General features: G+C 40.1%; 1 protein-coding gene across 1 annotated transcript in view; it reads right to left on the bottom strand.

Annotated features, from left to right (window-relative positions):
* CDK6 (cyclin dependent kinase 6) overlaps window positions 1–24,698 on the bottom strand; it is a 919,339-nt gene that overhangs the window by 56,206 nt on the left and 838,435 nt on the right. Inside the window, exon 6 of the mRNA XM_053714045.1 lies at window positions 15,479–15,529. Coding sequence (XP_053570020.1) covers window positions 15,479–15,529 — 51 coding nt within the window. The remainder of the gene's footprint in view (window positions 1–15,478; window positions 15,530–24,698) is intronic.

A 24,698-nucleotide genomic window follows, 5' to 3' on the forward strand; every position in this document is an offset into this window, starting at 1 on the left:
CTTTGTGGCCAGTGCTGGTACTGGGAATCTTGTTAAAGTTGAGGGTCGCATGGATTCCATTCAATATCAGCAGACACTTGAGAATGATGTTGAGAAATCAGTCAGAAAGTTGAAGTTACGCCGGAGCTGGATATTTCAACAAGACAACAACCAAAACACTGCTTAAAATCTACTCTGGCATTTATGCAGCGGAACAAGTACAATGTTCTGGAATGGCAATCCCAGTCCCCAGACTTGAATATCATTGAAAATCTGTGGGGTGATTTGAAGTGAGCTGTCCATGCTAGGCAACCATCAAACCTAACTGAACTGGAGATGTTTTGCAAGGAGGAATGGTCCAAAATACCTTCATCCAGAATCCAGACACTCATTACAGGCTATAGGAAGCGTCTAGAGGCTGTTATTTCTGTTAAAGGAGGCTCTACTAAATATTATTGTGATATTTCTATTGGGATGCCCAATTTATGCACCTGTCTAACTTCGTTTTGATGCATATTGCACATTTTCTGTTAATCCAATAAACCTCATTTCACTACTGAAATATTACTGTGTCCTTCAGTTATTTCATAGATCAAAATGAAATTGCTGATCCAAACAACCGATTATTTATAAATGAAAATCATGGATATTGTCAGGGGTGCCTAAACTTTTGCATACGACTGTATGTATGTATATATATATATATATATATATATATATATATATATAGTCCCATAAAAAAGTGGCACTCTCACGCTTTTTCACAGTGAAGTCAACTTTATTAGATTAAGACTGTATATATATATATATATATATTTATATGTGGCTCGATGAAATATAGGGCTGGTCTTTAATTTTTTCCAAAGCTGCTTTTTATTCCCAGTCCGGCCCTGTTTCTGCTAGGCAATTACTCCTAGAGAGGAGAGATCCAGGCAACCTAAGAAGGCAGCCCTCTTTTCTGCCCCAAGAGACAGTCTGCCAACTACTCAATCCCATTCAGGATCTGGGGCCGCCCCTTCATGCCGATTTGTTCTCGGTGGGCTTCTTAGTCTGTTTGGACTTATTCCAGGACTGAGCCAGCTTCCAAGTACTCTTGGGCTGCTTGGACGAGAATTGCTGTCGTTCTGATTTGTCAGAACTCCAGGAACGAAAATTAGACAATTGCCGTTTGTTCTTATCCTGCGGTAGGAAGGCACCTTTCCATCCCGTAACCGTAGAAATAATGGAATCCAATCCTGCACCAAATAAAATCTTCCCCTTGAAATGAAGAGAAAGGAGTCTGGATTTAGAAGTCATATCCGCAGACCAAGACTTCAACCAGAGAGCCTGGCGGGCTAGGACCGCAAAGCCAAAAGCATTTGCATTTAGGGGAATAAACTGCATATTTGCGTCACAGATGAAGGAGTTAGCAATTCTCAGAGCTTTAATTTTCTCCTGAATATCCTCGAGTAGAGTCTCCACCTCAATGAGCTCCGACAGAGTGTCGCACCAGTAGGTAGCTGCTCCAGCAACCGCGGCTACAGCTGCCCCCGGTAGAAATAAAAACCCAGTATGTTAAAACATCTTCCTCAAAAAAGTTTCCATTTTCTTATCCATAGGCTCTCTAAAAGAAGAACTATCCTCCAGAGGGTTAGTAGTACGCTTAGCCAGCATAGAAATAGCGCCATCCACCAATCTACAAATTGAATTGAGAGTCAGAGACCGGGAATAAGTTTTTAAAAGTAGACGAGGGGGAAAAAGAAGTTCCTATTCTTTCCCATTTGTTACTAATAATGTTCGCCATTTTAACTGGCACAGGAAAAGTCAGAGGGACAATCCTGTATTCATAAACACTGTCTAATTTAGGGCTCTAGAACCTCCTTTAATAAAAAATGCAGATGCTCAATTTTAAATCTAAAGGAGGGTTCCTCCACTGAAGGAGGTTTAGAAACTGTCTCCGACTCAGAAAGTTCACCCTCTGAAGCTACAGAGTTTAACTCATCCTCGGATAGCTGGGACATAGTAGCTAAATCCGAAAAATAGTTGACTCTAGGTCAGGAGAACTATGTTTAACCTTTCTCTTACGTTTGTTAGAGGGAGGTAAGGCACTCAGGGCCGCAGTAACCGCTGATTGTAAAGTCTGCAGGAAAAATGCCCCTCCAGATGGAGGATTAGTTGAGCCGCAGGGAACTGCATGTGGAGCGTGTAATGTAGAATGGGTAGTAATCTCTCGGGACACAGATTCCTGCGAGGTAGACGGCTCAGAGGGGCTAATAGAGCTATGAGTATTAGCAGGCTTGTCTCTCTTCTTAGACTTTAGAACAGTGCTTAGGCAAATGGAACAAAATTGAGCAGGCAGGCAAACCACGGCCTCCTCACAATATAAACAGGAATTATTCATCAGTACAGAAGGAGCGGAACCTTCTTATGTAGTATCGGAGTCCTCCATAGCTTAGATATATCCACAGAAAGACAGACAAAAAAGAAAGTTTTTAGTTTTTATTCAAAAAAAACTGCACCTTTAAATTTCTGGCAACCAGTGCTGTAACTCAAGCTATATCATTGCATCATATTGTCCATAGGCAGTTTATGTCCATGTGGGCTCCGGCCCTTCAAATATTATCAACAATATTTGGCAAAAAACATTTAGATGATGAATAAATCTGGGATGCAGCAAAAACATCAAGAAGAAGATAATAGAAATACAGAAAAAAACAGCTCTCATAGTGCTTCAATGTTCTAGTTTGATATAACATATGTACTTTCCAATTTGACAGTTGGTGAGGCGTAGTGGCCTCCCCTGCCCCTCACAGAGTGTAAAATGATGTATAATACATTGGTAATTGTGTTCCACCTATCTAATGCTCCTATCAGAGGTAGTCTACTTCTGTCGGTTGTTGCTCTCTACCCACTGCTGTGTCATAAGGTTGTGTATGTCTGCTGTCCCCTGCTGGAGATGGTAGTACCTTTCTAGTTGTTTCCACTCTTCTATCGTTGGAACTGTCCGTGTCTTCCAGTACTTCGGGACTAGCATTTTGGCACTGTTCACAACATGACCAATAACAAGGCCCTGCTCTGATTGTTCTCTAATTTAGGCAGTGTTATATACAGTATCGTTTTTGGGCTATTGTGTAGTTGTTTCCCTACCGTAAGTTCAATGTGGTGGAATATATCTACCCAATACGTGTCTAATTTTGGGCAGTGCTACCAGATGTGCGCTGGCGTCCCTGCTCCCCCGCAATCCCTCCAACACCCGCCCGATGCTGTCTTGTATATTCGTTGCAGCCTACTCGGTGTAAGGTACCACCTAGACAGGAACTTATAGCTGGACTCCTGTACTCTTACAGATATTGAGGCTTTTTTAGTGATATGAAACGCAGCCTGCCACTCACTATTGCTTATTTTGATTTGTAGTTCCTTCTCCCATGCTCTGGTGTATGTGGGAAGGGTATGTGTGTCTTCCACTAAAAGAGGTTTGTATGTTAATGATATGGCATGTGTCGTAGGAGCATCCCGCAAACACATGTTCTCGAACGCTGTCATATGTCTTGTGAAGTTGCGTTTAGAGCAATGTGTTGCAAGGAAGTGGCTAAGCTGTGAGTGTGACAACCAATTCATGTTTATACCTGGTAACAGCTCTTGTATCTCATTTAGTGGTTTAAGTTTATCCCCATCAAAAAGAGCTGCAAGTGTCAAGTTTTTAAAAGGTGCCATTCAACGCACGTCTTTCTCTCAGTTTCAGGGCAGTTCAGGATTCTGATAAGTTGGGGTTAATGGAGCATGCGTGGAGGATATATTAGTTGAGGTATGTAGTAATCTGTCCCAATGTGTTTAAAAGTCTATCAGTAGGGGATATGGGGAGTTGACTGAAGCTCTGTCCCTCCCCTGGACCCATGCCTGTAAACCAGCGTTTCTTGTATCTAGTATGTCACAGTCTAATCGCACCCAGATCTTATTAGGATCGTGGTGGCACCAATCAACCAGTCCAAAAAACAGAATTTATGCTTACCTGATAAATGTATTTCTCTTGTGATGTATCGAGTCCACGGATTCATCCATACTTGTGGGATATTCTCCTTCCTTACAGGAAATGGCAAAGAGAGCACCCACAGCAGAGCTGTCTATATAGCTCCTCCCTTAGCTCCACCCCCCAGTCATTCGACCGAAGGCTAGGAAGAAAAAGGAGAAACTATAGGGTGCAGAGATGACTGAAGTTTTTTAAATAAAAATATACTACCTGTCTTAAATAAACAGGGCGGGCCGTGGACTCAATACATCACAAGAGAAATAAATTTATCAGGTAAGCATAAATTCTGTTTTCTCTTGTAAGATGTATCGAGTCCACGGATTCATCTATACTTGTGGGATAACAATACCAAAGCTTTAGGACACGGATGAAGGGAGGGACAAGACAGGTACCTTAAACGGAAGGCACCACTGCTTGTAGAACCTTTGTACCAAAAATAGCCTCCGAAGAAGCAAAAGTATTGAATTTGTAAAATTTGGAAAAAGTATGAAGCGAAGACCAAGTCGCCGCCTTACAAATCTGTTCAACAGAAGCCTCATTTTTAAAAGCCCATGTGGAAGCCACTGCTCTAGTAGAATGAGCAGTAATTCTTTCAGGAGGCTGCTGGCCAGCAGTTTCATAATCCAAACGGATGATGCTTTTCAGCCAAAAAGAAAGAGAGGTAGCCATAGCCTTTTGAACTCTCCGCTTACCAGAATAAACAACAAACAATGAAGATGTTTGATGGAAATCCTTAGTTGCTTGTAAGTAGAACTTTAACCCCTTAGTGACCAGAGCACTTTTCCATTTGTTGACCGTTTGGGACCAAGGCTATTTTTAAATTTCTGCGGTGTTTGTGTTTAGCTGTAATTTTCCTCTTACTCGTTTACTGTACCCACACATATTATATACCGTTTTTCTCGCCATTAAATGGACTTTCTAAAGATACCATTATTTTCATCATATTTTTTTAATTTACTATTAAAAAAATTATAAAATATGAGGAAAAAATGGAAAAAAAAAACAATTTTTCAAACTTTGACCCCCAAAATCTGTTGCACATCTACAACCACCCAAAAACACCCATGCTAAATAGTTTCTAAATTTTGTCCTGAGTTTAGAAATACCCAATGTTTACATGTTCCTTGCTTTTTTTGCAAGTTATACGGCACTAAATAAAAGTAGCACTTTGCTATTTCCAAACCACTTTTTTTCAAAATTAGCGCTAGTTACATTGGGACACTGATATCTGTCAGGAATCCCTGAATATCCTTTAACATGTATATATATATATATATTTAGAAGACATCCCAAAGTATTGATCTAGGCCCATTTTGGTATATTTCATGCCACCATTTCACTGCCAAATGCGATCAAATAAAAAAAAATGTTCAATTTTTCACAAATTTTTTCACAAACTTTAGGTTTCTCACTGAAATTATTAACAAACAGCTTGTGCAATTATTGCACAAATGGTTTTAAATGCTTCTCTGGGATCCCCTTTGTTCAGAAATAGCAGACATATATGGCTTCTGCGTTGCTTTTTGGTAATTAGAAGGCCGCTAAATGCCACTGCGCACCACATGTGTATTATGCGCAGCAGTGAAGGGGTTAATTAGGGAGCCTGTAGGGAGCTTGTAGGGTTAATTTTAGCTTTAGTGTAGTGTAGTAAACAACCCCAAGTATTGATCTAGGCCCATTTTGGTATATTTCATGCCACCATTTCCCCGCCAAATGCGATCAAATTAAAAAAAACTTTAAATATTTCACAATTTTAGGTTTCTCACTGAAATTATTTACAAACAGCTTGTGCAATTATGGCACAAATTGTTGTAAATGCTTCTCTGGGATCCCCTTTGTTCAGAAATAGCAGACATATATGGCTTTGGCGTTGCGCAGCGGCATTTAGCGACCTTCTAACTACCAAAAAGCCTCACACGTATATTATGTCTAGCAGTGAAGGAGTTAATTAGGTAGCTTGTAGGGAGCTTGCAGGGTTAATTTTAGCTTTAGTGTAGAGATCAGCCACCCACCTGACACATCAGACCCCCTGATCCCTCCCAAACAGCTCCCTTCCCTCCCCCACAAATGTCCCCGCCATCTTAAGTACTGGCAGAAAGTCTGCCAGTACTAAAAGTTTTTTTGGGGGTTTTAGTTTTTTTTAAAAAAAAATAAAAAATTCTTCTGCTGTGTAGGACCCCCCTTAGCCCCCAACCTCCCTGATCCCCCCCAAACAGCTCTTTAACCACCACCCCCCCCTCCTCTGCCTTTATTGTGCACCATATTGGGTACTGGCAGCTGTCTGGATAGGATAGCTTCCACTGCTTTCAAAGACCAACGACGTATGGGGTACGTCCTTGGTCATTAACTGCATTTTTTTGCAGGACGTACCCCATACGTCGTTGGTCGTTAAGGGGTTAAAGCACGAACCACATCAAGATTGTGCAACAGACGTTCCTTCTTTGATGAAGGATTAGGACACAGTGAAGGAACAACAATTTCCTGACTGATATTCCTATTAGAAAAAAAATGTAAAAATGAAGCTCTCCAACATGCCAAAGTTTAAATGCTTTATTTTAGAAAGTGCAGAGTCAAACAGCCACGTGGCTGTTTGACTCTGCACTTTCTAAAATAAAGCATTGAAACTTTGGCATGTTGGAGAGCTTCATTTTTACATTTTTCTACTATTGTTGGGGAGTTTTGTAGTGACTCCTTGAAGCTCTAACCTGTGAGTATTGCTGCTGGATGTATTGCACAATTTGATATTCCTATTAGAAACAACCTTAGGAAGGAATCCAGGTTTGGTACGCAAAAAACCTTATCTGCATGGAAAACAAGGTAAGGTTAGTCACACTATAAAGCAGATAACTCAGAAACTCTTCGAGCCGAAGAGATAGGTACTAAAAACTAAAATTTCCAAGATAGAAGCTTAATATCTATGGAATGCATAGGTTCAAACGGAACCCCTTGAAGAACTTTAAGAACCAAGTTTAGGCTCCATGGCGGAGCAACAGGTTTAAATACAGGCTTGATCCTGACTAAAGCCTGACTAAACGCTTGAACGTCTGGGACATCTGCCAGACGTTTGTGTAAAAGAATAGACAAAGCAGATATCTGTCCTTTTAAGGAACTAGCTGATAATCCCTTCTCCAATCCTTCTTGGAGAAAAGACAATATTCTAGGAATCCTAATCTTACTCCATGAGTATCCCTTGGATTCACACCAATAAAGATATTTGCGCCAAATCTTATGATAGATTTTCCTGGTGACAGGCTTTCTAGCTTGAATCAGGGTATCAATGACCGACTCAAAGAAACCACGCTTTGATAGAATCAGGCATTCAATCTCCAAGCATTCAGACGCAGAGAAATTAGATTTGGATGCTTGAATGGACCTTGGATTAGAAGGTCCTGCCTCATTGGCAGAGTCCACGGTGGAACAGATGACATGTCCACTAGGTCTGCATACCAAGTCCTGCGTGGCCACGCAGGTGCTATCAGAATCACCAAATCTCTCTCCTGCTTGATTCTTTCAACCAGACGTGGGAGGAGAGGAAACGGTGGAAATACATAGGCCAGATTGAAAGACCAGGGCACTGCTAGAGCATCTATCAGTACCGCCTGGGGATCCCGGGACCTGGACCCGTAACAAGGAAGTTTGGCGTTCTGACGGGACGCCATCAGATCCAATTCTGGTGTGCCCCATAGCTGAGTCACCTGGGCAAATACCTCCGGATGGAGCTCCCACTCCCCCAGATGAAAAGTCTGACGATTTAGAAAATCCACCTCCCAGTTCTCTACCCCTGGGATATGGATTGCTTAGAGATGGCAAGAGTGATCCTCCGCCCATCGGATTATTTTGGTTACCTCCGTGTTCCTCCTTGATGATTGATATAAGCTACAGTCGTGATGTTGTCCGACTGAAATCTGATGAATTTGGCCGCAGCTAGCTGAGGCCACGCCTGAAGCGCATTGAATATCGCTCTCAGTTCTAGAATGTTTATCGGGAGGAGAGTTTCCTCCCGAGACCATAAGCCCTGTGTTTTCAGGGAGTTCCAGACTGCACCCCAGCCTAGCAGGCTGCCATCTGTCGTTACTATGAGCCACTCTGGCCTGCGGAAACACATTCCCTGAGACAGGTGGTCCTGAGACAACCACCAGAGAAGAGAATCTCTGGTCTCCTGGTCCAGATGCAGTTGAGGAGATAAATCTGCATAATCACCATTCCACTGTTTGAGCATGCATAGTTGCAGTGGTCTGAGGTGTAGGCGGGCAAAAGGAACTATGTCCATTGCCGCTACCATGAGTCCGATTACCTCCATACACTGAGCCACTGATGGCTGAGGAATGGAATGAAGAGCTTGGCAAGTGGTTAAGAGTTTTGATTTTCTGACCTCCATCAGAAATATTTTCATTTCTACCGAGTCTATCAGAGTTCCTAGGAAGGAAACTCTTGTGAGAGGGAAGAGAGAACTCTTTTTTATGTTCACCTTCCACCCGTGAGATCTCAGAAAAGCCAACACGATATCCGTGTGAGACTTGGCTAGCTGGAAAGTCGACGCCTGAATTAAGATGTCGTCTAGATAAGGAGCCAACCGCCAAAAGGGACCCTAGCACCTTTGTGAAAATTCTGAGAGCTGTGGACAACCCGAAGGGAAGGGCCACGAACTGGTAATGCCTGTCCAGAAAGGCGAATCTGAGGAATTGATGATGAGCTCTGTGAATAGGGATGTGTAGATACGCATCCTTTAAGTCCACAGTAGTCATATATTGACCCTCCTGGATCAACGGTAGAATAGTCTGAATAGTCTCCATTTTGAATGATGGTACTCTGAGGAATTAGTTTAGAATTTTGAGATCCAAGATTGGTCTGAAAGTTCCCTCTTTTTTGGGAACCACAAACAGGTTTGAGTAAAACCCTAGCCCTTGTTCCTCTTTTGGAACTGGGCGGATCACTCCCATGGTATGTAGGTCTTCTACACAGCGTAAGAACGCCTCTCTCTTTGTCTGGTTTGCAGACAATTGAGAAATGTGAAATCTCCCCCTTGGGGGGGGGGAGTCTTTGAAGTCCAGAAGATATCCCTGGGACACAATTTCTAAAGCCCAGGAATCGTAAACATCTCTTGCCCAAGCCTGAGCGAAGAGAGAGAGTCTGCCCCCTACTAGATCTGGTCCCGGATCGGGGGCTACCCCTTCATGCTGTCTTAGAGCTGCAGGCTTCTTGGCCTGTTTACCCTTGTTCCAAGCCTGGTTAGGTCTCCAGACTGACTTGGATTGTGCAAAATTCCCCTCTTGCTTTGCAACAGGGGAAGCTGAAGCGGGACCACCCTTGAAGTTCCGAAAGGAACGAAAATTATTTTGTTTGGTCCTCATTTTATTTGTTTTATCCTGAGGGAGGGCATGGCCTTTCCCTCCAGTGATGTCTGAAATAATCTCTTTCAGTTCAGGCCCGAATAGGGTCTTTCCTTTGAAAGGGATGTTCAAAAGTTTAGATTTTGATGACACATCAGCAGACCAGGACTTAAGCCATAACGCCCTGCGTGCTAAAATGGCAAAACCTGAATTCTTTGCCGCTAATTTAGCCAGCGGCATCTGTAATGAAAGAATTAGCCAACTTAAGGGCCTTAATTCAATCCATAATATCCTCTAATGGAGTCTCCATCTGAAGAGCCTCTTCTAGAGCCTAGAACCAGAAAGCAGCTGCAGTAGTTACATGAACAATGCACATAATAGGTTGGAGAAGAAAACCTTGATGAACAAAAATTTTCTTCAGGAGACCCTCTAATTTTTTATCCATAGGATCTTTGAAAGCACAACTGTCTTTGATAGGTATAGTTGTACGCTTAGCAAGAGTAGAAATAGCTCCCTCCACCTTAGGAACCGTCTGCCACGAGTCCTGCATGGTGTCAGATATGGGAAACATTTTCTTAAAGACAGGAGGGGGAGGGAACGGAATACCTGGTCTATCCCACTCTTTAGTAACAATATTCGCAATCCTCTTAGGGACTGGAAAAACATCAGTGTAAACAGGAACCTCTAAGTATTTGTCCATTTTACACAATTTCTCTGGGACCACTATAGGGTCACAATCATCTAGAGTCGCTAATATCTCCCTGAGCAATAAGCGGAGGTGTTCAAGCTTAAATTTAAAGGCCGTCATATCCGAATCTGTCTGAGGGAGCGTCTTTCCTGAATCAGAAATCTCTCCCTCGGATAACAAATCCCTTACCCCTACTTCAGAACATTGTGAGGGTATATCGGATACGGCTACTAAAGCGTCAGACGGCTCAGCATTTGTTCTTAACCCAGAGCTGTCACGCTTTCCTTGTAAACCAGGCAGTTTAGATAAAACCTCTGTGAGGGTTGTATTCATAACTGTGGCCATGTCTTGTAAAGTAAATGAATTTGACGCACTAGAGGTACTTGGCGTCACTTGTGCGGGCGTTACTGGTTGTGACACTTGGGGAGAGCTAGATGGCAAACCCTCATTTCCTTCTGTCTGAGAATCATCTATTGCTATATTTTTAAGTGCTAAAATATGCTCTTTATAATTTATAGACATATCAGTGCAAGTGGGGCACATTCTAAGAGGGGGTTCCACAATGGCTTCTAAACACATTGAACAAGGATTTTCCTTGATGTCAGACATGTTAAACAGGCTAGTAATGAAACAAGCAAGCTTGGAAAACACTTTAATCAAAGCAAATAATACTTAGAAAAAAACGGTACTGTGCCTTTAAGAGAAAAAAAAGATGCACAAACTCTTTACGAACTTTTTACAGTAGCATCATAAAGCCTTAGTAAGTTTGCACAGTCAGACGAATAAACGATTAACCCCTTAATGTAAAAACCGGATTGACAAAACGTCAAAAACCGGTAAAAAAACGTTCAGCACCTTGCCACAGCTCTGCTGTGGCGCCTACCTGCCCTTTAGGATAGATTTGTGGGAAAAAAACTTCTTTTAGGCCCTCAAACACAGCAGAACCCTCTGGAGAAGCAGCTGGATGTCTCTGAGTAAAAGAAACTGCGCAACGGAGGCACGAAAATAGCCCCCTCCCACCTCACTCGATGTTATGGGGCCTAAAAGAAACACACCAGAGTGTTTCTAAACTAGCCATGTGGGTTAATAACCCTTAAATAAGTCACAATGACCCCTTAAAGTCCCTCAGAAAACGTTATGTTTTCAATAAAAAAAAAAAATGTTTTTTCCTATCAGTGTCACCAGTAACCAATGAGCCCTTTATGCAAGCTGGGATTCCTACTAAGTGTCTGAATACAGCTTACCCTTCCCTCATGGGGATATTGCCAGCCTTTTCTAGAATTATCACTGTCTGTCTAGAAAAAAATAGACTGAACATACCTCAATGCAGCTTAGCATGCAAACCGTTCCCCAAACTGAAGTTTTCCTATACTCTTCAGCCCTTGTGAGAACAGCAGTGGATCTTAGTTACAAAGTGCTAAGATCATCATCCTCCTTGCAGAAATCTTCATCCCTTTTCTGCTAGAGTGAATAGTACACACCGGTACCATTTAAAATAACAAACTTTTGCTTGAGAAAATAAAAACTAACATTTTTGTCACCACACTCACTTTACCCTTCCTAGTACTTAGAGTAGGCAAAGAGAATGACTGGGGGGGTGAAGCTAAGGGAGGATCTATATAGACAGCTCTGCTGTGGGTGCTCTCTTTGCCACTTCCTGTAAGGAAGGAGAATATACATCTTACAAGAGAAAACGGCACTCTTATAATCCCAATGGCTGGGGCACTAACCCCCTCCTAGACCCAGACAGCTAACAGTGAAAACGTTCTCCTTAGGAGTGATGTCTGCAGATGGATCGTAGGAAAATGAAAAGACCGCACCCGGGTCACATGGTGGGTAGAACAGGTCTTCTTCCCCTGCTATGAAAAAGGCGCTAAGCTATTATGAGCTGTGAAACCTATTTGTTCCAAGCCAAAAGCACACAGTCTATGAGCCCAAAAAACTCTCACATTAAAGCAGTTAAAATAACCCTTAGCTGTTCAAATAATCTCCCTGAAGGAGATATTAACCCTTGATCCTATCGGGGCATAAAGGAATAACACTGTGACCCTGTATAGCAAAAGTGAATGTAAAACTGTCTTACCCTCCAGGATCCATGCTGTGGAACAGACACAGCCTCTCAAGTGTGACAGTCTTGCAGCAACGCTCTGACATGGACTTGAGTGTGTAACGGCAAGCAGTGAAACTCGTCAACACTGATTGCTCAGGAGCTGTTAGGTGACAGTCTGGATGGGTTCGCAGAAAAACTTTCCCTGCATATCCAGACTCTAACTTTCATCAATACTCTCACTGAGATGTTGACATGATTACTTAAAACTCTGGTCCTTTCTTTCTTAAAGGGAACATACCCATTACAGGACTATCCAAATCTTCTGGCACTTCTCTGCCACCTTCTATAGTGATGAAAGGTAAAGAATGACTGGGGGATAGGGGAAGTGGGAGGGATATTTAGGCCTTTGGCTGGGGTGTCTTTGCCTCCTCCTAGTGGCCAGGTGTTGTATTTCCCAACAGTAAGGAATGAAGCTGTGGACTCTCCTTGCCTACTAACTCATCTGAAGGCAAGTAAATGCTAGGATGGGCAGACCTGAACTGTTTTTCTAATGCTATATGGTTGTTTTACAACTTTCACTAGGATTCTTTTAAACATGGTTTATGTATAGTGTTTATTAAAGAACCTGTTTTTATTTTTTTTGTAATTCAGGACACCGCTGTCTTTCTGCTCTGTATCTTTTCTAAGAGACCCTTACATGAGATTGCGCATTCGTGAATGGCTTTTTATAGGGGATGAACATTGATGCATGCTTAATCCTTACTCCTTTACGACAGTGCATACAATATTGAACTTGTAATCTGGAACAAGCATTCATGACCATGAGTTAGTTATTGTATGCACCATCGTGAACAAGTGTTTGGACTTAGCATACACGGATGATCTTCTCAGACAAAAAGCCATTCCTGAATGCGTGATTTCGTTTAAGGGTCTCTTAGAAAGATACAAAGTAGAAAAGCAGCGGGGGGGGGGGGGGATTTCAGGAATAACAGTTTAAAAGAAGTGAAATTCTTGTCAAAAAATATATATGTTATATGTTCTGCATATAAACTTGAAGTCGCTATTTTCTGTACAGTTCACAGCAAAATAGGAACGGGACGTTAACCAACACTTTGTTAAAGTTTTTTTGGATAAAGACTTAAAGGACCAGTCAACACAGTAGATTTGCATAATCAACAAATGCAAGATAACAAGACAATGCAATAGCATTTTGTCTGAACTTCAAATGAGTAGTAGATTTTTTTTCTGAGAATTTTAAAAGTTATGTCTTTTTCCACTCCCACTGCACCATGTGACAGCCATCAGCCAATCACAAATGCATACATGTACCATGTGACAGCAATCAGCCATTCACAAATGCATACACGCTTATTCTTGCACATGCTCAGTAGGAACTGGTGACTCAAAAAGTTTAAATATAAAAAGACTGTGCACATTTTGTTAATGGAAGTAAATTGGAAAGTTGTTTAAAATTGCATGCTCTATCTGAATTATGAAAGTTTAATTTTGATTGAAAAATTATCTTTTTTAAAACAAACGCAGGGGCGTCTTCTGTCTTCATCTCTTCATACGGTCACTGCCGTACACTGAAGTTGAATGCAAGGTAGCCGTTTCAAAATGGCTTACCTTGCATTCCTATTGGCTGATTTGATTCTTCATATTCAAATCAGCCAATAGGATTTCAGAGGCTCTCATCCTATTGGCTGATTTGAATTTGAAGAATTAAATCAGCTAATAGGAATGCAAGGTACGCCATTTTGAAGCGGCTACCTTGCATTCAACTTCATTGTACGGTGATGACCGTATGAAGAGGACGCTCCACGCAGGATGGGATCCACTTCCAGGATAGCTCTGCACTGCCAGGATGAAGATAGAAGATGCCCCCATGATGGATGAAGGTGTCGCCGCCTGGATGAAGACTTCTAGCCGCCTGGATGAAGATGGATTTCCGGACTTCAAGAACCGTGTTAAAAGCCGTACTGCACCGTAACGCAAAACTCGTAATCTACGTGAGTGACAGAAAAACAGTGCACAGTATGCCCATCCTAGCAACCTAAAATATGCATTTAGATAGGCTAGCAGTGGTGCGGATGGAAACGAAAAGTTGCGACTAAGTGGTTTTAACAACGCCTGTATTGTTAATGACAATCACAAGAGTGTGAGTGAGAAATACAATCAAATATGAAAAATAAAATGCAATTTGTAGAGTTTTCCTACAGATGCCCATAGCTGTACAAGATATCACGTAGTCATCACATCTACATGCATATGTCCCTATATGTATGTAAATGTGTAACCTGTTAACTGTATATAGCCTCTCTAATAGGGATGAATGGAGCTTTAATGAATTGATACCACATATGTTAACAGACCTATGGAATGTCTCCAGCCATTTCAGAATGCTTAACAAATATGCTAGCTATGGAAAGCCGTGAAATAGTCTAAGAGATGTCCAAAAAGACTTATCAAGTGCTTTGAAGTAGCAAATTCTATAAGCCAAAACTGTTCCCAAAAAGTGAGCTAAAAACATATTTTGATCATCAAGATTTATTTGGCTCCATAGGGTAAAAATATGTTTGCAAGGGTGAGAATCAGCCGAAATCGTACTACTGTGATCACGCTAAATTAAAAAAGTAGCCTTTTGGCCAGAAAAACAGCCAAAAATCATGGCTCTCAATTGATTCTGATTGAGGCCATTGTCAGCATTTTTTTACAATGATCGCTAAAACAAACGGTTTCTGCTTAAAAAAAGTCTTTAGCCAAAAAGGTGTTTTCAACAGATAATCCCCTGAAAACATTTTTCTTTGGCCACCTTATTAGGAGAGACATTTGTAATCTAAACAAAAAATTGCAAATATAAAGCCTATTTTCAGCTCAATTTGTGCATGTTTGCTCAATGTTTATTTTAATTGTTAATATTACAAAAGTATTTTTATTTATTTTTTTAGAAAATTGGTTGAGTAGAAATCATTCCTGAACAGGGCTTGTCTTTGTTGGATAACGATAGGAAAAAAACAAATAGTTATTATTAGAAACATTTTAAATAAAAAACTACAACACCCTGCATAGGTCTGCACACACTTTCATTGTTGTGTAATTAAACTTACTATGAAATTAAAGAAATGCTAATTTTTCTCTGTTCGAGGTATCTTGAAATGACCACAACAGTGAATCACTATATTTTTAGGAGCAATTGAATGATTATATATAGATATATGTTGAGTAATCCTAAAGATAGATGCCAGAAGTATAATGTAATACTTTGACATAATTTATCCTCAGTGCAGCTCCATCAGAGTTACAGTAGGATAATGATAACAGTATGTGATAGGTTCCAGCATTATATATTGTTAAACAAATAAGTTCAACATAATATAACAAAGTATTCTTATTTTTACTTATGTTAGAAGAGAATTCATACTTACTCAAAGATTTTTCCTAGTTGATCAACATCTGAATTCCCACGAAAAAGAGGCCTTAGGAAGAAAAGAGATTTAAGTTTAAAACAAATCTTCATTTTAGCCATACTTATGTAAATGAGAAACACTATTTAATACTTTTCTATCTTCAGTATCCAAAGAAACAAAAATACTTTTACTGTGGATGTACTGTAAATATTTTTCATTCTTCACATACGGTAAAAATGTTCTATGTATTTTTAAATACTGTATATATATATATATATATATATATATATATATATATATATATAAAAATATAAATAAGAAAATTGAGACACACACTCAGCTGAGACAAAACAAAAGCTAGAATAGCTTCCATGCCTGTTCATGTTTAGTGCCACTCAGGGTGCATACTCGTTTAGCACACTATGAGGCATATTTATCAAGGTCCGACAGACCTTGATAAATAGAGGCCTTAACCTTTTCACAGAGAAAAAACTAAATTTATGCTTACCTGATAAATTTCTTTCTTTTGCGATGTACTGAGTCCACGGATTCATCCTAACTTGTGGGATATTGTCCTTCCTGACAGGAAGTAGCAAAGAGAGCACCACAGCAGAGCTGTCTATATAGCTCCCCCTTAACTCCACCCCCCAGTCATTCGACCGAAGGCCAAGGAAGAAAAGGAGAAACTATAAGGTGCAGAGGTGACTGAAGTTTACATAAAAAAATACTATCTGTCTTGAATAGACAGGGCGGGCCATGGACTCGTGGTACATCGCAAAAGAAAGAAATTTATCAGGTAAGCATAAATTTTGTTTTCTTTTGCATGATGTACCGAGTCCACGGATTCATCCTAACTTGTGGGATACCAATACCAAAGCTTTAGGACACGGATGAAGGGAGGGACAAGACAGGAACCCAAACGGAAGGCACCACTGCTTGTAAAACCTTTCTCCCAAAAATAGCCTCCGAAGAAGCAAAAGTATCAAATTTATACAATTTTGAAAAGGTATGAAGCGATGACCAAGTCGCAGCCTTACAAATCTGTTCAACAGAAGCATCATTTTTAATAGCCCATGTGGAAGCTACCGCTCTAGTAGAATGAGCTGTAATCCTTTCAGGAGGCTGCTGTCCAGCAGTCTCATAAGCCAAACGGATGATGCTTTTCAGCCAAAAGGAAAGAGAAGTCGCCGTAGCCTTTTGACCCCTACGCTTTCCAGAATAGACAACAAACAAAGAAGATGTTTGACGAAAATCTTTGGTTGCCTGCAAATAAAATTTCAAAGCACGAACCACGTCCAAGTTGTGCAACAGACGTTCCTTCTTACAAGAAGGATTAGGACACAGAGAAGGAACAACAATTTCTTGATTGATATTCCTGTTAGTAACAACCTTAGGTAGGAACCCAGGCTTGGTACGCAAAACCACCTTATCAGCATGGAACACAAGATAAGGAGAGTCACATTGTAATGCAGATAGTTCAGAAACTTTCCGAGCTGAAGAGATAGCAACTAGGAACAAAACTTTCCAAGATAAAAGCTTAATATCTATGGAATGCATGGGTTCAAACGGAACCCCCTGAAGAACTAAATTTAGACTCCATGGCGGAGCAATAGGTTTAAACACAGGCTTAATTCTAACTAAAACCTGACAAAAAGCCTGAACGTCTGGAACATCTGCCAGACGCTTGTGCAACAAAATAGACAGAGCAGATATCTGTCCCTTTAGGGAACTAGCTGATAATCCATTCTCCAATTCCTCTTGGAGAAAAGACAAAATCCTAGGAATCCTGATTTTACTCCAGGAGAAGCCTTTGGATTTGCACCAAAAAAGATATAATTACGCCATATCTTATGATAAATTTTCCTGGTAACAGGCTTTCGAGCCTGAATCAAGGTATTTATGACTGACTCAGAGAAACCCCGCTTTGATAGAATCAAGCGTTCAATCTCCAAGCAGTCAGTTGCAGAGAAATTAGATTTGGATGCTTGAATGGACCTTGAATCAGAAGGTCCTGTCTCAATGGCAGAGACCATGGTGGAAGGGATGACATGTCCACCAGGTCTGCATACCAAGTCCTGCGTGGCCACGCAGGTGCTATCAAAATCACTGATGCTCTCTCCTGTTTTTTTCTGGCAATCAGACGTGGAAGGAGAGGGAAAGGTGGAAACACATAAGCCAGGTTAAACGACCAGGGTACTGCTAGAGCATCTATCAGTACAGCCTGAGGATCCCTTGACCTGGAGCCGTAACAAGGAAGTTTGGCGTTCTGACGAGACGCCATCAGATCCAACTCTGGTGTGCCCCATAGCCAAACCAGCTGAGCAAACACCTTCGGATGGAGTTCCCACTCCCCCGGATGAAAAGTCTGACGACTTAGAAAATCTGCCTCCCAGTCCTCTACACCTGGGATATAGATTGCTGACAGATGGCAAGAGTGAGCCTCTGCCCATTGGATTATCCTTGAGATCTCTATCATCGCTAAGGAACCCTTTGTTCCGCCCTGATGATTGATATAAGCCACAGTCGTGATGTTGTCCGACTGAAACCTGATGAACCATGCCCGGAGAGCATTGAATATCGCTCTTAATTCCAGAATATTTATCGGTAGGAGAGCCTCCACAAACCCTGAGCTTTCAGGGAATTCCAGACTGCACCCCAGCCCAGAAGACTGTCGTCTGTCGTCACTATAACCCATTCTGGCCTGCGGAAACACATTCCCTGGGACAGATGATCCTGTGACAACCACCAAAGAACAGAGTCTCTGGTCTCTTGATCCAGATTTATCTTAGGAGATAAATCCACATAATCCCCATTCCACTGATAAAGCATGCATAGTTGCAGTGGTCTGAGATGCAAGCGAGCAAACGGAACTATGTCCATTGCTTCTACCATTAGTCCGATTACCTCCATACACTGAACCACTGACGGCCGAGAAATGGAATGAAGAGCTCGGCAGGTTGACAAAATCTTTGATTTCCTGACCTCCGTCAAAAATATTTTCATGTCCACCGAGTCTATCAGAGTCCCTAGAAATGAAACTCTTGTGAGGGGGGAAAGAGAACTCTTTTTTACGTTCACTTTCCACCCGTGAGACCTTAGAAAGGCCAACACTAAGTCCGTGTGAGACTTGGCTAGTTGGAAGGACGACGCTTGAATTAGAATGTTGTCTAGATAAGGCGCCACTGCTATGCCCCGTGGCCTTAGAACCGCCAGAAAGGACCCTAGCACCTTTGTGAAGATTTGCGGCGCCGTGGCCAACCCGAAAGGAAGAGCCACAAACTGATAATGCTTGTCCAGAAAGGCGAACCTGAGGAACTGGTGATGATCTTTGTGGATAGGAATGTACAGATACGCATCCTTTAAGTCCACGGTGGTCATATATTTACCCTCCTGGATCAATGGTAAGATAGTCCGAATGGTCTCCCTCTTGAAAGATGGAACTCTTAGGAATTGGTTTAGGATCTTGAGTTCCAGAATTGGTCTGAAGGTTCCCTCCTTTTTGGGAACTATAAACAGATTGGAGTAGAACCCCTGCCCCTATTCTGCTTTTGGAACTAGGCAGATCACTCCCATGGTAAAAAGGTCTAAGCTTTAGAAGGATTGCACCACAAGTTAATAAGCAATAAACCCCCAAATGAAAAAAAAAATGGATTGAAATATGTCTAAAACCGGTTAAAACACCCTAAAGCACCTTGCCACAGCTCTGCTGTGGCCCTACCTGCCCTTAGGAAGCGATAATATGGGGTTTAAAGCTTCAATTAGTCCCTCAGACGACTCTCAGGACCTCAGGAGAAGTTGCTTGCTGCTTGTAAATGTAGGCCCCACCCACCTCACTCGATGTTGCTGGGGCCTAGACAAAACTAACAAAGCCTGTCTGAAAGCCATGTGGGTTATAAACAACCCCAACGAACCCTCAAGCAAATGTCCCATAAAACAAAAAACGTTACTCCCAGACACAAAAAACGTTTGTCCCAAATTCACATAACAAACTGAGTGCCCACACAAAATTAACCCTTTATGCAAGCTAGTAAAAACCTCTGATAACACTAGGATTACTGCTTACCCTTCCCCTAATGGGGACACTGTCAGCCTTTCTGAGTTAACACAGTCTCTGCAGAAAATATGACTGAACATACCTCATTGCTGTATAGCAAGAAACTGTTCCTCACACTGAAGTTTTCCTGTACTCCTCAGCTTCTGTGGGAACAGCAGTGGACCTTAGTTACAAATGCTAAGATCATCATCCTCCAGGCAGAAATCTTCATCTATGTCCTGCCTGAGAGTAAATAGTACAACACCGGTACCATTTAAAAATAATAAAAAACACTTGATTGAAGATAAAATAAAACTAACAGTTTAACACCTCTTCTCTTTACTCTTTCCTGCTTAGAGACAGCAAAGAGAATGACTGGGGGGTGGAGTTAAGGGGGGGCTATATAGACAGCTCTGCTGTGGTGCTCTCTTTGCTACTTCCTGTCAGGAAGGACAATATCCCACAAGTTAGGATGAATCTGTGGACTCTGTACATCATGCAAAAGAAAATATCCTGTAGCATATCAGTCTGACCCTGCCCAATGACAGTCCAGCGCCAAAATACAAGGCAATTCTTCTCTGAACAAGAGAAACAACAAACCCGACGTATATACCTATATATATATATATATATAGATATATACATGTAGGCAGCCTCAGTTAGGTTCCAGAAGGAATGGTTGTAAATCGAAACCGTTGTAAATTGAAACCCAGTTTCTAATGTAAGTCAATGGGAAGTGAGGGAGATAGGTTCCAGGACCCTCTCAAAATTGTCATAATAACACCTAATACATTATTTTTAAAGCTTTGAAATGAAGAATTTAAATGCTAAACATATGCTAAAATAATCACACAACACAGAATATATAATTAAACTAAGTTAAATGAACAAAAACATTTGCTAAACAGCATTATAAACCTAATAAAATAATCACACAACACATACTTCACTTGCATATTTCTGCAAACAGTTGAAAGTAAAATGATTTTGCTCATATGCTAACCCAATGAGTGCAAAAAGACGATTTTAGATTATCGTAACTATGTTAAAGTATTCTCCCATCAACTTCAATGGAGTGCAAAAGTGGAATAAAAACCTAACACCATACTTGCACACAAAGCCAATCACATTTTCTAAAGTGTGCTAACTCAACATGAAAATATGAATATTTCACATTCCAATGTTCTTTAAATAGCAGAATATGTTCTATTTATTCTTAAATACATATTTACACACACACACACACACACACACACACATATATATATATATATATATATATATATATATATATATATATATATACAGTATATATTTGATTTTTGGGGGTAAAATATATATATCTATACCTATTAATATATTTATATATATATATATATATATATATATATATATATATATATATATATATATACAGGTAGCCCTCAGTTTACGCCGGAGTTAGGTTCCAGAAGGAAAGGTTGTAAATCGAAACCGTTGTAAATTGAAACCCAGTTTATAATGTAAGTCAATTGGAAGTGAGGGAGTTAGGTTCCAGGCACCTCTCAAAGTTGTCATGAGTAACACTTAATACATTATTTTTAAATCTTTGAAATGAAGACTTTAAATGATGAACAGCATTATAAACCTAATAAAATAATCACACAACACAGAATATATAATTAAACTAAGTTAAATGAACAAAAACATTTGCTAAACAGCATTATAAACCTAAAAAAATAATCACACAACACAGACTTTACTTGCATTTTTCTGCAAACAGTTCTTTCTATGCATTCCATTCTGGACTGATTTATAGACAGGAAGATCTTGTTCCTTTGAAATCTGCTCGATAGCTCAGGTCTGGTTAAACTGATTAATTTCAGCTTGCTTTTCTTTGCTGCAACACAAGCGGACAACTCCACCTACAGGCTATTTTAAAAATGCACTGCTTCTCAATAGCAGTCACATGACTGGAAAAAAAGGTTGTTATTCTGAAACAGTGTAAATTGAACCGTTGTAAAAGGAGGGCCACCTGTATATATATATATATATATATATATATTATATATATATATATAGGTAAATATAAATATTTTACAAAAATACATTATATATATATTTAAAAAGAAAAAGAAAATTTTCTTCTATGTGAAGAACATAAGTGCGGTCACAATATCCAAAGTCCTGTAGTTAGCTTGTCATGAACATTTTACTTTGAACTTGTAATACGCGTGCTATAAGTTTACTTCTGGCGTGTGTTTGCACACCACATGTAATCTGGCCCATTATATACACATTAGGTCAGTAACAACATAGGAACTGTACTATAAATGCTCCAAACATATTCTAAACCTTCTTGTGTAGATTTGCCTTCATGTTGTATTGTTTGTTTTTTGTGTGTAATATTGATGGTTACTTAACTACCATGGGACATATCTATCAAGCTCCGTATGGAGCTTGAAGCCCCGTGTTTCTGGCGAGCCTTAGCGCTATTGCACACCTAATATATAAGTTTATAAACAGACTGGCAAGAGAAATGAAAGCTAAACCTCCTTGCTCCGTTTTAAGGTGTTTTTTGCTTTACAGCGGTGCCCCAGTCCTTAACCTGATGTAATGGTGGGGTATTCCTGTACATGTGACATTATACAAAGGACATATGAATGAGTAATAACTTAATACTTTGTTTTTGTAATACTTTTGACATTTGGAAAAAAATCATATACATAGGTGATGCCCCTAAGTAAACCCCTGATCATGGAGATTCCTAACGCCCCAGGGTTGAGTGCCAACTGGCAAGTAAAGAAAAATATATCACAAGGAGCTGCCATTTTTTCATGGAACTGTAAGGCTCAAATAAGCACATTGATTATTATATTGCTAGCTCTTATATAACAGCCTGTATACTGATCACAAATCTTAGTATTTTTTTTAACATACTATGCAAGAAGGGAAGTCTTTCCCACTGCATAAGCACCTGAGATTTTAAATGTTTTCAAGTAAAAAATTCTACATGCAGTACATATGGATAGACTGGTCAGTTTGCCAATTGCGACTAAAATTCCTTGCAGGCAAGTCAAAATTTTAAATTACCAGCCCGAATAGCAAGCTCACATCTGAATTTAGCTTTGTGGTGTCACGACAGATGCATTATTGTTTGGGAGCACAATACTAGCTAGTTCCATATAGCAATGTCACAGCAGACGCACTATTTTTTGGGAGTACAATACTAGCTAATTCCGTATAGCAATGTGACGGCAGATGCACTATTTTTTGGGAGCACAATACTAGCTAGTTCCATATAGCAATGTCACAGCAGACGCACTATTTTTTGGGAGCACAATACTAGCTAGTTCCATTTGGCAATGTCACGACAGACGCACTATTTATTGGGAGCATAATACTAGCTAGTTCCGTTTAGCAATGTCACGGCAGACGCACTATTTTTTGGGAGCACAATACTAGTTAGTACCATATGGCAATGTCACTGCAGACACACTATTTTTTGGGAGCACAATACTAGCTAGTTCCGTATAGCAATGTCACGGCAGACGCACTATTTTTTGGGAGCACAATACTAGCTAGTTCCGTATAGCAATGTCACGGCAGACGCACTATTTTTTGGGAGTACAATACTAGCTAGTTCCGTATAGCAATGTCAAGGCAGACGCACTATTTTTTGGGAGTACAATACTAGCTAATTCCGTATAGCAATGTGACGGCAGAAGCACTATTTTTTGGGAGCACAATACTAGCTAGTTCCATATAGCAATGTCACGGCAGACGCACTATTTTTTGGGAGTACAATACTAGCTAGTTCCGTATAGCAATGTCAAGGCAGACGCACTATTTTTTGGGAGCACAATACTAGCTAGTTCCGTATAGCAATGTCATGGCAGATACACTATTTTTTGGGAGCACAATACTAGCTAGTTCCGTATAGCAATGTCATGGCAGACACACTATTTTTTGGGAGCACAATACTAGCTAGTTCCGTATAGCAATGTCATGGCAGATACACTATTTTTTGGGAGCACAATACCAGCAGAATTAAAAAAAGAAACTTCTGCTCGGGTTTCCATTAGTCTATATTTTGCTGGCTTACTGATAATGTTTGTTCCATCTGGATGTTAGTTTAACGATGTGGCGATATCTTCCCAGAGCACTTTGACTCAGAGTGACATGTTAACTTAGGTTTCAACAATGTTTCATGAATAAGGATCAGGTAGTTCTGCGTTGAGTTCTATACAATGAATGATGCTCAGCTTTTTAATGTTATATTTACTTTGAAAACAGTTTTTGGTAATTGCAATGTGATCAATCATTCAAAATATAATTATACATTATTGCTTAGTTTCATGATTGTATAATTAGACCAATCTTAGGAATGCAGGCAAAAATAAAGAATACAACGTTGTGAGATTATAATAACAAGCTTTATTTTCTCTTTTTTTAATGTAATATGCAAACTACATGCAGACACGCACGGGTGATTAACAATTCTTGCAAGCTGGTAATTCTTTTACTTTCCCAGTGGGCGAGAGTATATTTTTTTGTTTGTGTAATCATAGGCCCTGTACATGTAAAATAAGGTCATCCTCCATATCTTATTTCTTATTTTTGCATAATCAGGACTGATATTTGTAGTTTATAACCCCATGGACTTCTGATAATTAACAATATTTATATTCAAGAAATCAGTTCCTTGTTTTTTCTCCATATTCCTATTCCCACATTTTTACTATACATTAAGCTAACCTTTTTTGACTATATTTGATTCAGCCACTAGATGCCACTGTTTATTAACCACATTTTCCTATGCATTAGGTTATGCGAGATGCATAATGTAACTCCTACTGGATTCAACCATCAAACTTAGCTGTGGGTCTATCACTTTTCATCCCCATGAAGAGGATTGTTGTCATTTATAATATTAAACACCTTATGCTCTTTATTACATAAATACTTTATTGTGTAATTTTACAGTGCAAATATTTCAGTGAAACTTTATATCCAAAGAGTAATCCACCTCTAAGAGATGCCATAAACCAGTTTTTATGTTTCTCAGATAAAGAAAATATTGTCTCTGTAGCTAGAAATAAACCTAATTTCCACTTCCAGTGCAACCATATCCACATTTTATCTGACCACACTTTTACCAGTTAATAAGTTAAAATATTGCTGCAATTTTCCTTTTGCTCTGTCCACTATCCATATGGGGAAAAG

This window comes from Bombina bombina, chromosome 5 (genome assembly GCF_027579735.1).
Source record: "Bombina bombina isolate aBomBom1 chromosome 5, aBomBom1.pri, whole genome shotgun sequence".
NCBI classification, from domain to species: domain Eukaryota; kingdom Metazoa; phylum Chordata; class Amphibia; order Anura; family Bombinatoridae; genus Bombina; species Bombina bombina.